This window comes from Oxyura jamaicensis, chromosome 2 (genome assembly GCF_011077185.1).
Source record: "Oxyura jamaicensis isolate SHBP4307 breed ruddy duck chromosome 2, BPBGC_Ojam_1.0, whole genome shotgun sequence".
Classification (NCBI taxonomy): domain Eukaryota; kingdom Metazoa; phylum Chordata; class Aves; order Anseriformes; family Anatidae; genus Oxyura; species Oxyura jamaicensis.
This window is the reverse complement of record NC_048894.1, coordinates 98,406,216-98,420,256: the sequence shown is the minus strand read 5'-3', so window position 1 is coordinate 98,420,256 and position 14,041 is coordinate 98,406,216. Positions and strand designations below refer to the sequence as shown.

Here is a 14,041-nt window from a genome sequence, read left to right as displayed (position 1 = left end):
CTCCTCCTCTCGCAACCCGCTGAAAGATTTCCGCAGCGGCAATGGCGGGGCGCAGCTGGGAGGGCACCGGGGGCTCCTGAAGGGCTGCCGCCCGCCCTCAGCCGCCTCTGAGGGGTCCCGGCCCGCCGCGGAGCAGCCCCCGCGGAGAAAGTTTTCCCTCGGCTCCTCCGCCAAGCCTCGGGGGGAACAGCGTGAAGCCGCCCGGGGTGCCTCGGCATGCTGCTCCCCGCCGCCCTGGTGCGAGGCGGCGGGCAGCTGCGGGTCCCCCTGGGGAGATGGCCGCCGGCGCCGTGCCTGAGATGGCGGCGGCAGCCCCCCCTCAGCCCCTCTGCGCTGCTCCGGGGTGCCCGGGCGAGTGTATGGACGCAGGCGGGGGGACTGGGAGCTGACAAGTCTGGCCATGAGAGCAAACATGTGTCGGTGCGAAGGGATCAAAAGGATGAGGCTCTGCTGTCGGCGGCCCGGAAAGGTAAGAGCTGCGGTCAGAGGTGAGGGGGTGCCCGCAGCGCTTCCAGAGGCAGGCGCAGGGAGCATTGCCGCTGCCGCTGTGGTTGTACAGCCCCCATGCACGCCCACAGCTCGGAAACTGAAAAAAACACAACTCTCAGAAAAGTGACAGACTCCTTTTCCATCGTGTTGGTTGCAAACACGTCACTGTAGGCACTGCTGAAGCAGAAGTGAAATTCTGCGGCTTCTTCCAAACAGCTTGTTGATTGAGTGTATAAGTCAAATCCGCACGAGGCATAAGTTCTAGTAATTCCCCTTTTTAAAAGGAAAACCTATCACACACGACCTGTTCTGATGCTGTTAAACCAAGTTTACTTCCAGCACTTCACCAAAGCACAATACCTGATGCTGGTGTCTTTACAGGGGGCCTGGCACTTTGGTTCTTTTCATTCATTTCAGTGAAGGGCGGCTCCTGCGCAGTTTCGGAAATTCCAGACTGAAAAACTTTGTGGAAAGCATCTTCAGCTGATGAGAACATTTTAGGGAAAAAAAAACGTATTTTAATATTTCCTCAGTAGTTTGCACTTTGCTGCAAGGTGTACTTTATCACTTAAACAAATGAGTAGTTTCTTCCTCCTTCCCAAAGAGTACTTTGTGAATCTCACGTGACTTTTCTCACCATCTGTACCGACCCTTTTACTAGTGCATTAGGTCAAATTAAATTATAAACTGCAGTTGACAGTCTCAATAAATACATATCTCTCCTTTTTAATGTTCATTTGATTGAAAGGAAACAGAAAATAAGAATACATAGTATAGAAATGTAAACCTGCCCTTGATAACATCAAGATACTCCATGATCTCTTAGTGATGAGGCATTATGGAAGCTGTGGTTGGGATTTTTTTCTTTTGATAAAATGTTATTTGAGTAGTTTGAACTAATAGAAGAGCATGTATATAATAAAGGTATGCAAGTTTTACTTCCCAAGGATCTAACTCTCACATTGTTTTATGTCTTATTTCAGTGAAAGAAGCTGGAAGAGACTTTACCTATTTTATTGTGGTGCTTGTTGGAATTGGTGTTACAGGTTATTTTTTAAATTACTATTCTTTATCAGAAGATACTTTTCATTAATTCCAGATTAATTCTCATTCCCTTTGTTTTGGTTTCTATTACAGGTGGTTTGTTCTATGTGATTTTTAAAGAGTTATTCTCTTCTTCTAGTCCAAGTAAGATCTATGGAGATGCATTGGAGAAATGCAGATCTCACCCTGAGGTTGGTTTTTGAACATCAGTCGTAAGTTTATGTTTCTCACTAATTATGGCCTCTCTTCAAGTCAAAAGTTTGCATCGCACAAGCAAACCTACAGGAACATCCACATGGATGTTCAAACACCAGCAAGATCTGCCTATGCTTCTAGCTGGACAGAGTTGGGTCAGCTCTAAATCTGAACCTATACTAGATGAAGTTAATGCAAGCTCTGAGTCTGAATGAATCGGCATGCTAAACAACAAGAGAGTGTAGCACAGCCCTACAGTGTCTGCCACTTCAAAGCATGTGTATTTGTAGGCACCTGCAGAGTTCTGCAGATCAGAGAGGCAACTGGTCCCACTTAAGATTTATAGATCTGTGTTGCTGACTTTCCTCAACACATTTATTCTGCTGTGACTTCAGTAGGGTTCTGTTGTGTGAAACACTGCATAAATATCAAGGGATTCAAACTCTTCATTAGAAACAAGGTTAACATTACTGTGGCTAATAGGAAAGCAGAAAGGGGATAGTCATATGATCAGTCACATAAGATAGCTAAATATAAACAAAAGTCAGTCCAAAACTAGACTACAAAAGTCAGTGCTTCAAACAAAACAAGAAAGGTGGGGAATAGCTTTGAAAAATTACCACAGGTGCCGCTGAGATGCCTGAAGTGACAAGTTCTTACTAGGAAAGAAATTAAGATTGCTTCAGAACAAGTTTGTAGAATTAAAACTCCTCTCCAGCAGTTACACCGTGAAAGCACCCTTCCTTTCTAAGCAACTTTAAAATAATTCTAAAACTAGGTTAATTTGGTCTGTCTTTATAGATCTAAAGAAAAAAATGTTTGAATTTCGTAAACAGTGTTTCTTAGATAAGGTGAAGGGCAGGTATTTGTATTTTAAGATTAAACTTCAAAACAGTCATATAGTCTCTTGAAAAAGACATGAGCAAATATGCTTTTTCCCCTTTTTACACAAAATGTCAGTAAAGTATAAAATACACAGTAAGAAAAGAGATTAAAATGTCCTAATGCCAGAGGATGGTACAAGTGGAACATATTACTAGGATTTATTGTAGGCATTTTGCATGTGATTGTAAAGGAAAAACACTGAAATAGAGTAATTTTTCCTGTGCTGTTTTCTTTCATAAACTATTGCATTCTTGATGTATCAGATGCACAAGGGACAATTTGCTGAAAGAATTGAAAGAAGATGCATTCACAGAGGGGACAAGAGCTGATGCTAGAATATCCATTTGAATGTGATACCTTATGATAACTCAAATCTCTTTTCTTTTGTAGGTAATTGGTGTTTTTGGTGAACCCATTAAAGGTTATGGGGAGGCAACGCGAAGAGGAAGACGACAGCTTGTCAGGTGTTTGCCCCATACAGACAATAGTTTTTGCACAGCAGAGGTGTTCTGGGTCACATCACAGAAAATCAGATCTAGATTACTGAACTGTGTGACATACTTTGTCAATTCTGAGTGAAAATGAAAGGAATTGTTTGCAATATGTCTTGTGTGGCACACACCACTAAATACAGTGCACATGCAATATAAAATGCCAATTCCATATGCCTCAGAACAAGCAATGGCCAGCATGGTAAACATGGAGCAGCTCCCTACAAAAAAAGAGGATGAGTCTGAAGAGAGTAGTATAGAGGCACAGGCATGCATCTGCAGAGCCGGGGTGAGACCGAAGTGTAGTGTGAATTCCTCAAATTGAGTAAAATTGCTCTTTGAAAAGCAGTAGAGAGTTTTTCTTCTTATGAAATAGCACCTCTTAACAGGCCAGAAAGAGCAGGAGGGATTCCAGCTTGGACTTGTAAGAGTCCAGCTTGCTCAAATTAAAGCTAGGCCACGTCTAGCTGAGCAGGTGTAGTCATTGCAGTGAGTCTGTTGTCCTGGGGTGACATGCAGCACTGACTGCCCATTACTTATATTACTTTCTGGTACTTGAGGCCACATATCTACTGCATATTTAACAGAACAGTTCTCACCTAAACATTTATGAGTATATCAATTATTCTCCAGTTGAGGTAAACAACAGAACTAATTCTTATAAAACAAATCCTCCCTGTAGTATTTATACTTATATATATACATACATATATATATATATATACACTTATATATATACTTATATATAAAACAACAGGGGCTTTGTTTTTATTGTGTTCTTTGACTTGAATTTATTCAATGAGGTTTCATACAGTATGGGACACAAAAGCCTGGCTATAAAATTTATAGAATGAAATTGAGATTATTTTTATGAGGAGGATTTTTGCTTTGAACTGAAAGTTTATCTTTTCACCAGACTGTGAAAAAGTATTTAAAGTGGAGCTGCTAAACGAAAATAATATCAGTGAAACTTTTAAGCATGTCTCTAAACCATGTGAATAAGTAAATGTACTGTCAGCATTCCTAGTATTTCATTCCCACTTTCCATTTGAAAGTTTCATATTCTAAACAACTTTTTGAGCTGAAAACTTGATTGGATTGTAGAGCTCAACTCTGTGATGAAAGGATGACCTTAAATGTCTCAAAACACAGTTTTTTTCTGTGTATGGACATATTGAATGTGAATTTACTGCAATGAGACTCCATTCATCTTTGTCCTTTGTAACCCACCATGTCACCTTAAACCGTATTCAAAGTGTTCATTAATTCACAGCGTGTTATCTGGATTTGATTGATGGAAAGAAAAGCTTGGAACTGTGCAGCAGTTAGTAATTTCAGTCGGAAACCTAAACTGGCACTGTAATTCTAGTTTGACCATTACTTTCTGGAGGTGGTCACCTGGAAAGTGATGTGACCTTTCTGTTTATCTAGTATTTGACCGTAACCTGACTGTAACTGAAATACCAGCATTTAGGCTGGAGATCTGAAATGAATGTCAAAGTCACACAATTTCTATAGAATGAAATTATTGCCAGAATATGTGAAGTGTATAGTAAACTATTTTGATGTGAATTAACCAACCTAATATCTGAGCTGACAAAGCGTTCTTTGCATGTTTTGCATGAGTTTTGAGGGGGGACTGCAGTGAGAACATTTAAGCACCTCAACTGTTAACCATCCGCTGCTAACTAGTTCTCTCTTCTAACTCTCCACTACTCCTTATATGTCCACAGTAAAGCTTGGGAAGAGAAGTCAAGAAGGAACACATGGTAGCATAAGGACTGCACTGGAACACACTTTCTTACAAAAGTAGTTAAGCAGCTTCTCTCTAAACAAGAAGCTGAAATTTGAAGTTTAACTAGTTCTCCTTTCTGGGTGGGTTGTTTTTTTTGTTTTGTTTTGCTGTTTTTAGTCACATTGAATACGTAAAGGATGGACTGAAACATATGCGTTTGAAGTTCTATATTGAGGGCTCTGAACCAGGAAAGCGGGGAACAGTCCATGTGGAAGTCAAAGAGGTATGTACAGTTCCTTGATATAGCTGACAAGCCTACTCTTGGATTTAAACTACCAAAGAGGAAAAAAACAGAGCCTGAAAGTGTTTTCCTCATTACAGAATCCTGAGGGAGGAAAACCTGAAGTCCGTTACATATTTGTGGACGTTGACACCTATCCTAGAAGAACGATTATCATTGAAGACAACAGATAGCCAGTGATCGAAGTTGCTGCTTCATCTTACTCACTGTTGAATGATATTGGTGTAAGCAGTCCACACAGGAATTGTTTGATGTTTTTGATCATATCTTGCAGATTTCGAGTTAAATATAGGAAGTAACCTCTCAGGGCCTCCGTTAAAGTCTCTCATAACAACAGATCCAGAGTTTGAGGTGAAGCCAATGAAAAATAGTAGAGCCGTCACTTATGGCAAGTATTTTTGACATAGGAAAATAATGGCTCGTAATAAACTGTCTGATGCTGGATAATTCTCCTTAACACCTAAAATCTGCATCTTCCAAGGTTTCTGGTTTAGGTGGGGAGTTTCTTGTCTTCCTTTGCTTGGATTTCCCGCTAGCACTGCAATAAAGTAAGTGGTATTTGAAATGCAGACAAAAACTGTTTTCATTCTGAATACGTTTGTAGATAATTTATGTTAGTGTGTAAAGGAGATCTAGCCCAAATGCATCCAAGAATATGAATTGTGGAGACCCACACCCATGACAAATGACTAAACATAAAGACTCCAATATTGGTATCTTTTAAATAAATTACCAGCACCTGTACTTTCTTCTCCTTTCAAGGTCTGCCACCCTGCTCCACTGAGTAATGACAAGAGTGTTGTAGGTGCTCAGCACTGCCAACACTTTTTTTCATTAACATAACTAATCTACATCTTCCAGGAATTAGATTCATATAATTTTACCCAAAATCAAAAGCTCAACTCATGACCAAATTTATCTCTTGGGTTTCTTCATTAGTGCCATATGTCAATTATTAAACATAATCCTGTGTATTAATTGTGAGACTCAGTTGTGTCTGCCAAGCAGCACCACCTGAAAACTTTCAAGCTTTAATGTCTTACATATAACCATTTTCTTAAACACCAATGCATTTTTCTGTAGTTATCTATATATAATATGAGCTTTTTAGTTCACTAGTTGTTTATCCCTAAATTAAATATATTTAAATTAAATATACACTGATGTTTAGCTTCATTTAATGGTACATTTGGGGTGTTCTAAAGTTCATACAGTATTCCCTCATAAAAATACTGTAGATAGACATTTAGAAATACTTCACTGTTCAGTCTCCAGCAATCTCATCTTCATAGCCCTAACAACCACACAATACTTTTTTAGACCTGGATAGTTTTGCTTTATATTAAGTGTTTTGCTTTGTATTAAGTGTTGCAACTTTAGCTTCAGTCAGATCCTCGTATTGTTTGAAAGTATTCAATGAAAAGGAATCCCACATTTATTCCAACTCTATGAGTGTAGTAGAGAAGAAAAGCACGTGTTATAGCAAAACAGCTACCAATGTCAATCCATAATAAAGTGCAAGGTATTTTGGAGTTTCTACATTGGATAGAATATAACTGACTTTTGCTGTGCCAGCCAAAGGGATTTTTACAAAACTAACATCGGTTCAGACTGATCAAAGTGATTCCATATCTGTCAGTTTCAGCAGTGATTTTTTTTTTTTTTTTTTTAATCTATTAATGGATAATTGTCAAGACCAAAAAGTCTTTTACTCATAGTCAAAAGCTACAGAAGTCACTGTGATTCCCTACTGAAAGTATGAGAAGCCATCTTGGTACTTGTTAAGAAGTAACTCCAACAAACTTTTAATTTTCACTCATAGTTATTGGCATCATTAATGTTAATCTGAAAAGGTTTATTTAAACAATAAACCTTTTGTTTATTGAAGGGGGTAACTATTGCCCCCTTCATGTTATTTTTGTGAAAGTAATAGTTATTAACACATTTTAGTGTTGCTTATGACTCTTCCTAATTCTTAGCATTGCACTTTACTAAAACCTATAACCAAGTATAAAGAAAAAAAATCTGAGAACCCTCTGTTTTATTGCATACTGCTGCAGTAGTGACTGATAGCATTGCATGTCATGTTTTAAGTCCAGTTGCTGTAAACGTGTTACACGTGGAAGTTACTGAAAACGACTTCTGCAAGAGTTTTGTCACAAATACAAGACAGAGCAGTTAAGAGCATATCAGAAATACTGCAAGCTATACAATTGTATAACTTAATATTAAGCTTACTATCCTTAAGCCTGTGCTATACCTTTAGTATTCATCAACTTTTATGAAACCAGACTATATCAAAATACACAGTCTAGGCTAGAAAACTTGATGTTGTTTTTGCCCCTCCTTTATGAGTTTCTTCCATCTCAAACTGCCTGAAAGCCATTGTAAATTTCCATGTCAACAACAGAATTGACAAGCTAGATTTTTTTCCTATATCTCCGCGTTCCAGCTTTGCTCACCCATTAATCTGAATGCGGCTTGTTTTCAGTGGGCTTCACTGCTGAGGAAAGGAGTATTTCCTAAAGCAAGATGTAAACAACTTTTTAGAGTAAATGGTATCGTAAAAACAACGTGTCAAATCCAGTCCTTGAGGAAAAAAAGTAAATGAAGTGTCACACCCCAAAAGAAAGACATTAAAATAAAAACGGTGAAGAAAAGCCAGCTGTTAGTTTTACTTGTGTTTTAGAGCCTTGATTGCAGTGAAGAAAGAAACTGTCAGGACTAGAAGCTTTGTGGGAAGGAAAAGATTCTGACGTTGCATAATGATGTTTTTCAAACAGTGGAATTACAAGAAATATTTTATTAGACTTGTGGTAAAACAGCAAGAATCAGCCATTGGGTTAATGTCTGCATTTGACTTCAGCTCTAGAGAAAACAAAGTTTGATTATTTGCAAACAGGTTTCCATATATTTTTTTCAGTAGTAAGGAATTCCTAGCTTACTTAAAAATACAATGGTTTTCAAGGCTTGTGTGAAAGAACTATTTGAGAATCTGCGTTGCCTGGTCACTGTGAGACATCAGAATAGAAGTACTGAGAGTTGTCTTAAAAGGACTTGGTACCCTTGTCATATGTTGGCATTTGTGTCGGATATCAATATTGTGTGCTCTAGCTGGGAATAAATGCTGCGGTTTCAGGTGTCAGAAAAAGTCTTTGCAAAGTCAAAATAATGATTCTGTCTGGCACTTTGGCAACCAGTCTAGACCTATACAAGAAAAATGGAGACAGACCATAACAGGCAACAAGGAAGAGACAGATGCACAAGTATAATTTAAGAGGCACAGGTGGACGTAGAATGTCTAAAAGCAAAGCGCCAACCTCTGGCTTACGCACCACATTTCAAGAAATGAGAATCCAGAAAATCAAGTCAGGCGATTACTTTCAAACTATTTTTTGTTTAGAGTAGCCCCAATATGACAGGGTTATAAATAAAATGTTTCTTATATCCTGTACTTACATGGAGTGCGCTGGTGTCATTTCCAAAGCTCATCTCACTCCTGTGAAGTTGCAGGAAAGCAGGTGTGTGAGCGCACTTGCTGAAAGCAGCAGGATACACAGCTATGGTGGCACCCGCAAACAAAGTTAGAGCAGGTGCCAGTTACTTTCTGATGTGAAACTGTCATGCTATTGTGGAAAAAATAACTGCCAGGAAGTTGGAGCCAAAACACTAACATTTTCATGGAAATTAAATTTTAAATTTTGACTGTTGCAGAGTTAATAAAAATGTATATGCACAAAACCCCATTCTCCTTTAGGAAACAAAAGCACGTCACCCACAAGTGAAATGCTGTTTTTCCAGAAACACTGTGTGACAGATTATTCTAAATTTGAGGTAGATATGCAATTTGGTCTTAACTTTACCATCTCATCCCTCATTTTTGTGATGCCCAAACTTGTGTATATAGAGAATGGGCAGCCAACAGCCTTAGAACCGGTCTGTGGGAATAACATAGCTATGCTGTTACATGCGGGCCTCTGTTTGAGTCTAGCTTCCATGTTTGTGTATTTGAAACTTTCAAGTAATTAATTTTGTTAAAACTTTAAAATATCAAAAACTGACTACCTGGCTACTCTTTAATTAAGCTTTGGTAAACAGAAGTTCAGACTGATGGAAATAACATGTACACGGAAGCTTATAATTATCTACAAAAGGAGATGACAATATATCTAACATAAAATATCAGGTATTTAAAATGAATAGAAAATGCCAGTTTTATTTTTTTCTGGCCCTTCTTACACACCCTTTCCCTGAGGTGCCCACCCGTGGCTGTGAGGCCTGGCCCTGCCCTGCAGTGGGCCCCTTGGAGCCGGCTGTGTCCGCCATGGGACGGCCCAGGCCTCGCCTCATGGAGCCCTGCTTTACCAAATCTGAGGGCTCCTTTCTACCTCTCTGTTAGCTTAAGACATGAATGTCTCCCCTGACTTACCATCTCACCACACACAAGTATCTAGCTGAAACTTAACGGGACTTTAAACTAGAGCACCCTGGGGACCTCACTGCCACACACTGCTAAGCCCAGCATCATTCAGGGTTCACAGCCATTCATTCCCAGAGGTGGTGTGGTACCACCTGGCCCATTACGGTGTCTTCTCTAACTCTAAATCACGTACATGTGTCTGCTGCCACATCTTAAAACCTCCTGGTACTGCGCTGGGAAACCTTGGCAGAATAATCATGTTTATCCATCCTCCATTTAATTACAATTCCTCTTTATCTGAATCACAATTAGGTTCTCTAACATGATTTACCTTCTTGTATTACTCGCCACAATTAACTCTATTAACTTTCACTCATCCAAGTGCATTTTCACTTTTTATAGGAACATATTGTTTTACAATTTCGATCCTATTTTTTTTTTCTAAAATCGTAACAATTTCAGCCATAGCAATATCTTATTACAGCTGTTTTATATACAAATTAAGTATGTGGCTATATTCCTCAAAATCTGATTTGCTTCATTAGTGTTATAACAGTCATACTGGAGCTAGAAATGAATCGTATTTTGTGTGCTGTCTGGGACTGTGTTATCCTATATGTATTAACGCTGACCCAAAGTCCAATGGAGAAGCACGGATTTTCAGAATGCCACTGGTCACTTTTTTGGCATGATATGGCAAAAAGCAAGCTGTCACACAGTCAAGTGTGTGACACTGAAAAGGATAAATATGGGAGAGAAAAATACCAGAGACATCTCAAGAATTAAACCAGAAAGCAGCCTTCTATCAGCCATCTTGAGCACAAAAGCCCCATAATGAGCCACAACTGTTTTTCCCTGAAAACATCCATGAAAGATGTTCTACTTTACTATTTTTTTATATTCTTCCCACTTCCTTTCCCTGAATTTCTCTTTCAACACATCTTCAGGAGTCCTGCCAGCCTCTACATTTATTCCTCTTTTTATTCAAAATATTATGCCTTGCTTCTATGTCTGCATTTCTCTTCTTTACCTATATTTAAGTTAGCAAAATGAAAGATGAGGAAGAAATATTACACCACTGGTTTCCAAGGTATCTAGAGCTGACAGCTTTTCTCCTGTGCCTTTATCCAACTTTTCCATCACACTGGCTCATTTAAAAGGTGGTGTGAAATCTTATGTCCAGCACCCCATCCAAATCTCCAACCACTAACATCTAGAAAAGCTCCATATGTGCCTCAGTAGAAAATACTTCAAGGGGAATTAAAAAGAAATCAAATAAGCACAAGTATGTGATTCATGCTAAGATCAGAGCCAGTCAATTGTGGGTCTTTTCTCCTGTGTTGAGTGAATCGGCAGTTTGTCCTTGATAATCCCTCGCTCCATCCTGCATTGTAATGATAAAGGCTGGAAAAATACTGCTGCATTTGTTGATGGCTTCAGCCTTTGGGATAGAATAACAACATGAAAGTATATAGTTTTGTATTTTTGTAAAAACATACATGTTTCATGTTGAAAATACTAACTCTAAACCAACTGCCAATTATAGTCAGCCCAGTTTGGCTATCCGTTGTGCTACGCGACATGTGAGTGACATTACAGTGACTTCCTTTTCATGAACAACTGCCCTTGTGTTTCCTAAATTCTGTTTGCAAAGGAGAACTAATGTTCTTAAAAATGAAGTCATCAGAATGTCAAGAAAATTAATATGTACTCCACAGAGTGGAGTCTAGATATTTACATTTAACACACATTGTCAGGCAGTGCTGTAATCAGTGAGCAATCTTCCTGTGCGTGAGCATCAAATACTTGCACTGTATGCCCAGTCTTGTAGTTTCATTAATGTACTTTGTGATAAAGATCAGGAGAAACCAGCACAAACAGATCCATTCTGTGGTCATTAAAATGAGTTATAAATGGTTTCGCTGCTGTGACCATTGACATCGTGCCTGTGGGAGTTTCTACCTTTGAAACAGCAGACATTAGGTGGCTTCTAAAACCCATGTTTTATTCAGTCTTGGAACCTTGGTGAAGTTTCCTGTCTCTAATTCAAGGGTCATTCATCTCTTCTCTGGTAATAACAGTTTGCTGGAGGCCAGCTGCAGGCTGCTCTTTCACATCTCTGTGCACCGCTCAGGTTCCTCAGGTCATGCTTTCTGTAGCCATGCACTGTGTGACTCCATGCAGCTCACCCTGGGATTTTAAAGACAAGAAATAGCATGAATATGTTTGGAACTGCCTATAAATCACTGCTGCAACAGCGTTACACTTGCACACCGAAATAATTTACTTTGTAGAAATAAGGACTTGTGAGTAATGATACAGACATTTTCAGCATCCCAGAAAACAGTAACAAGAACAACACTGGGACTCAGGAAACACTGATTCTAAGCTAAGTTCTGTCAGTCATCCATTCTGGGAGCCTGGAATAAGCGTTTTTCTCTTCCTCTGCTACAATAATCACCTGCCTCAAATGAGTACTGTAAGAAGCAGGTAATGAATTCAGGCCTCACAAAGCCTGAATAAGCTCACACATCACTGCTCAGAAACCCAGAGAGACCAGTTTTCAGAAACCCCTGAGCCCCCCCTTTTAGACACACTTTAAGTCAGGTACTCCAAAGCATTTTTCCAGAATGAAAGTATCATCACTTCTGGCTATTAAAGTGATAGGTCAGGAAATGATAACAAAATATGTCATGACAGAGTAATAAATAAATAAATAAATAAACCAATATCAATCTTTTTTCTTTTGCCACACCTCACAAACTACATGATTATACAGGAAATTTTCATAGGAAACCAATAGTATTAACTCTGATAACAAAGAACTGAATGCTTCAGTGCCCCAGTCTTGTTTTTTCCTGGATATGCCGTGTCCCTGCACTGCAGTCAATCTCCATTTTTAGTAACAACCTCCTCACACTTGAAAAGACTGTGACAAAAAGAAGCTCACTTTTAAGCCCAGATTTAAAATAATAATAATAATAATAATAAAATAATAAAAAAGGCAGAACAAACAAAGAGTTTAATGCATAACAGAGCTAAAGCCATCAGTCTAGGAAAGTACAGATTTCTTCATGCATATAAAGAATAAAATAAATTTATTTAGGCTGAATTCAGCTTTCTCCTGATGCAAACAGGAGCCCTAGTACTGCATACCGTGAATGCTAGCACACACATCACTCCATGATATAATGGGCTGCACAAATAATAGCAATTAAAAGTCATTGAACTGCCATCTACTGTAAGTGATAACACTGATTTACAAAATGTGATCTGGAATACCATTTTAGGTCTAACCATTGTGCAGTACTGCAGGGTTTCTTTTTGAGTTTAACACCTCATAAAAATCATTCATCCAATGGGCCTGGGGAGCAGGTAAGGGCATGGAGCACAGCTCCTAGCCCCCATGAGCAGGAACAGAGCATGGTAAGGGTGAGCAGGAATCTCTTATGAACAGAACTACCCTCTGTGTGAAGCAGGGAACAAATCCGAGCTGGAAACGTGATCCAGCTGAAGGCATGCATATTACCTTTCACTGCAAGTGGTCTAACAAGTAGACTGTGTGGGATTTTGCTCCCTCATCTAAATTTAGTGGATATTGCGAAGCACTTGCAAACAGAAATTTGCAGGTTCACGTCTTGGACATGCATCTTGTAGAATTTAATCTACAACTGGCTCAGGCCCAGAAGGATTGATTACACAGATGGTCCCTGTGGTCTGTGCATCCAAACTAACTGGCACCTTGCAGCAAATGGCTGGGGAAAATCCACAGTGTGTTGGCAAGTAAACAAATTATTTGTAAGAGTGAAAAAGTATATGGGACCAATAAAACAGAAATCTGCCCACCTGTACTTTACAAGCAAAAAGGACAGCGATAACTGGTGAATCTCTCTTCACTGACAGGTCCAGCCCCATCGCACCTGGCTCTCATTTAACGTTTGATTAAAAGCACATAAGATGTCAAAGAATTTTTAGTCAATGCTTAAAAATTTTACATGATTTCATGTCCATGCGTGTTAATTAAACTTCCTAAGAGTTTTCATAATAGAGTCTCACAAGTCATGGAAAAAAAGCCACTAAATTGAGAGCAGATCTGAATTCTGAGATTGATTCTGTTCATGTGACAAAAAATAGCAGCTGTAGCAGATTTCCTAATACTGAACTTTATTAAGAGAACATAAATAATATCTATTTCCCATTTCTAAGCCCATTCACTTTTCTCTTGGCCCACTAGAACATTCCCTCTACAGTCTCTCCGGATTTCAAGGAACAGCAATCAACATCTGTGAGTCTCTGTGTAAGTGCAGAGAATACGCACTCCCTCAGCTTCTGCCATCATTTGTAGTTTAGCACCACCTTCCTACACACCAACGAATGACAACTTTGCACTGCCAGATCTTTTGGCACGAAGCCTTTGTACAAAAGCAAAGAATAAGCAAAATTCAAAAAAAAAAAAAAAAAAAAAAAAAAAAAAAAAAAAG

General features: G+C 39.0%; 1 protein-coding gene and 1 long non-coding RNA gene across 2 annotated transcripts in view; one reads left to right on the top strand and one right to left on the bottom strand.

Annotated features, from left to right (window-relative positions):
* Positions 1-42: 42 nt before the first annotated feature.
* TIMM21 (translocase of inner mitochondrial membrane 21) lies at positions 43-7,800 on the top strand. The gene is made up of 6 exons (XM_035317187.1): positions 43-469; positions 1,473-1,535; positions 1,627-1,724; positions 3,004-3,077; positions 5,017-5,122; positions 5,221-7,800. The coding sequence occupies exons 1-6, from the start codon at positions 217-219 to the stop codon at positions 5,311-5,313; spliced, it is 687 nt and encodes a 228-aa protein (XP_035173078.1). The 5' UTR covers positions 43-216; the 3' UTR covers positions 5,314-7,800.
* A 2,810-nt stretch (positions 7,801-10,610) lies between these two features.
* The window catches only part of LOC118161635, an 8,378-nt gene continuing 4,947 nt past the window's right edge, over positions 10,611-14,041 (bottom strand). The window contains exon 4 of the long non-coding RNA XR_004748111.1: positions 10,611-11,750. This is a non-coding gene — a long non-coding RNA (uncharacterized LOC118161635). The remainder of the gene's footprint in view (positions 11,751-14,041) is intronic.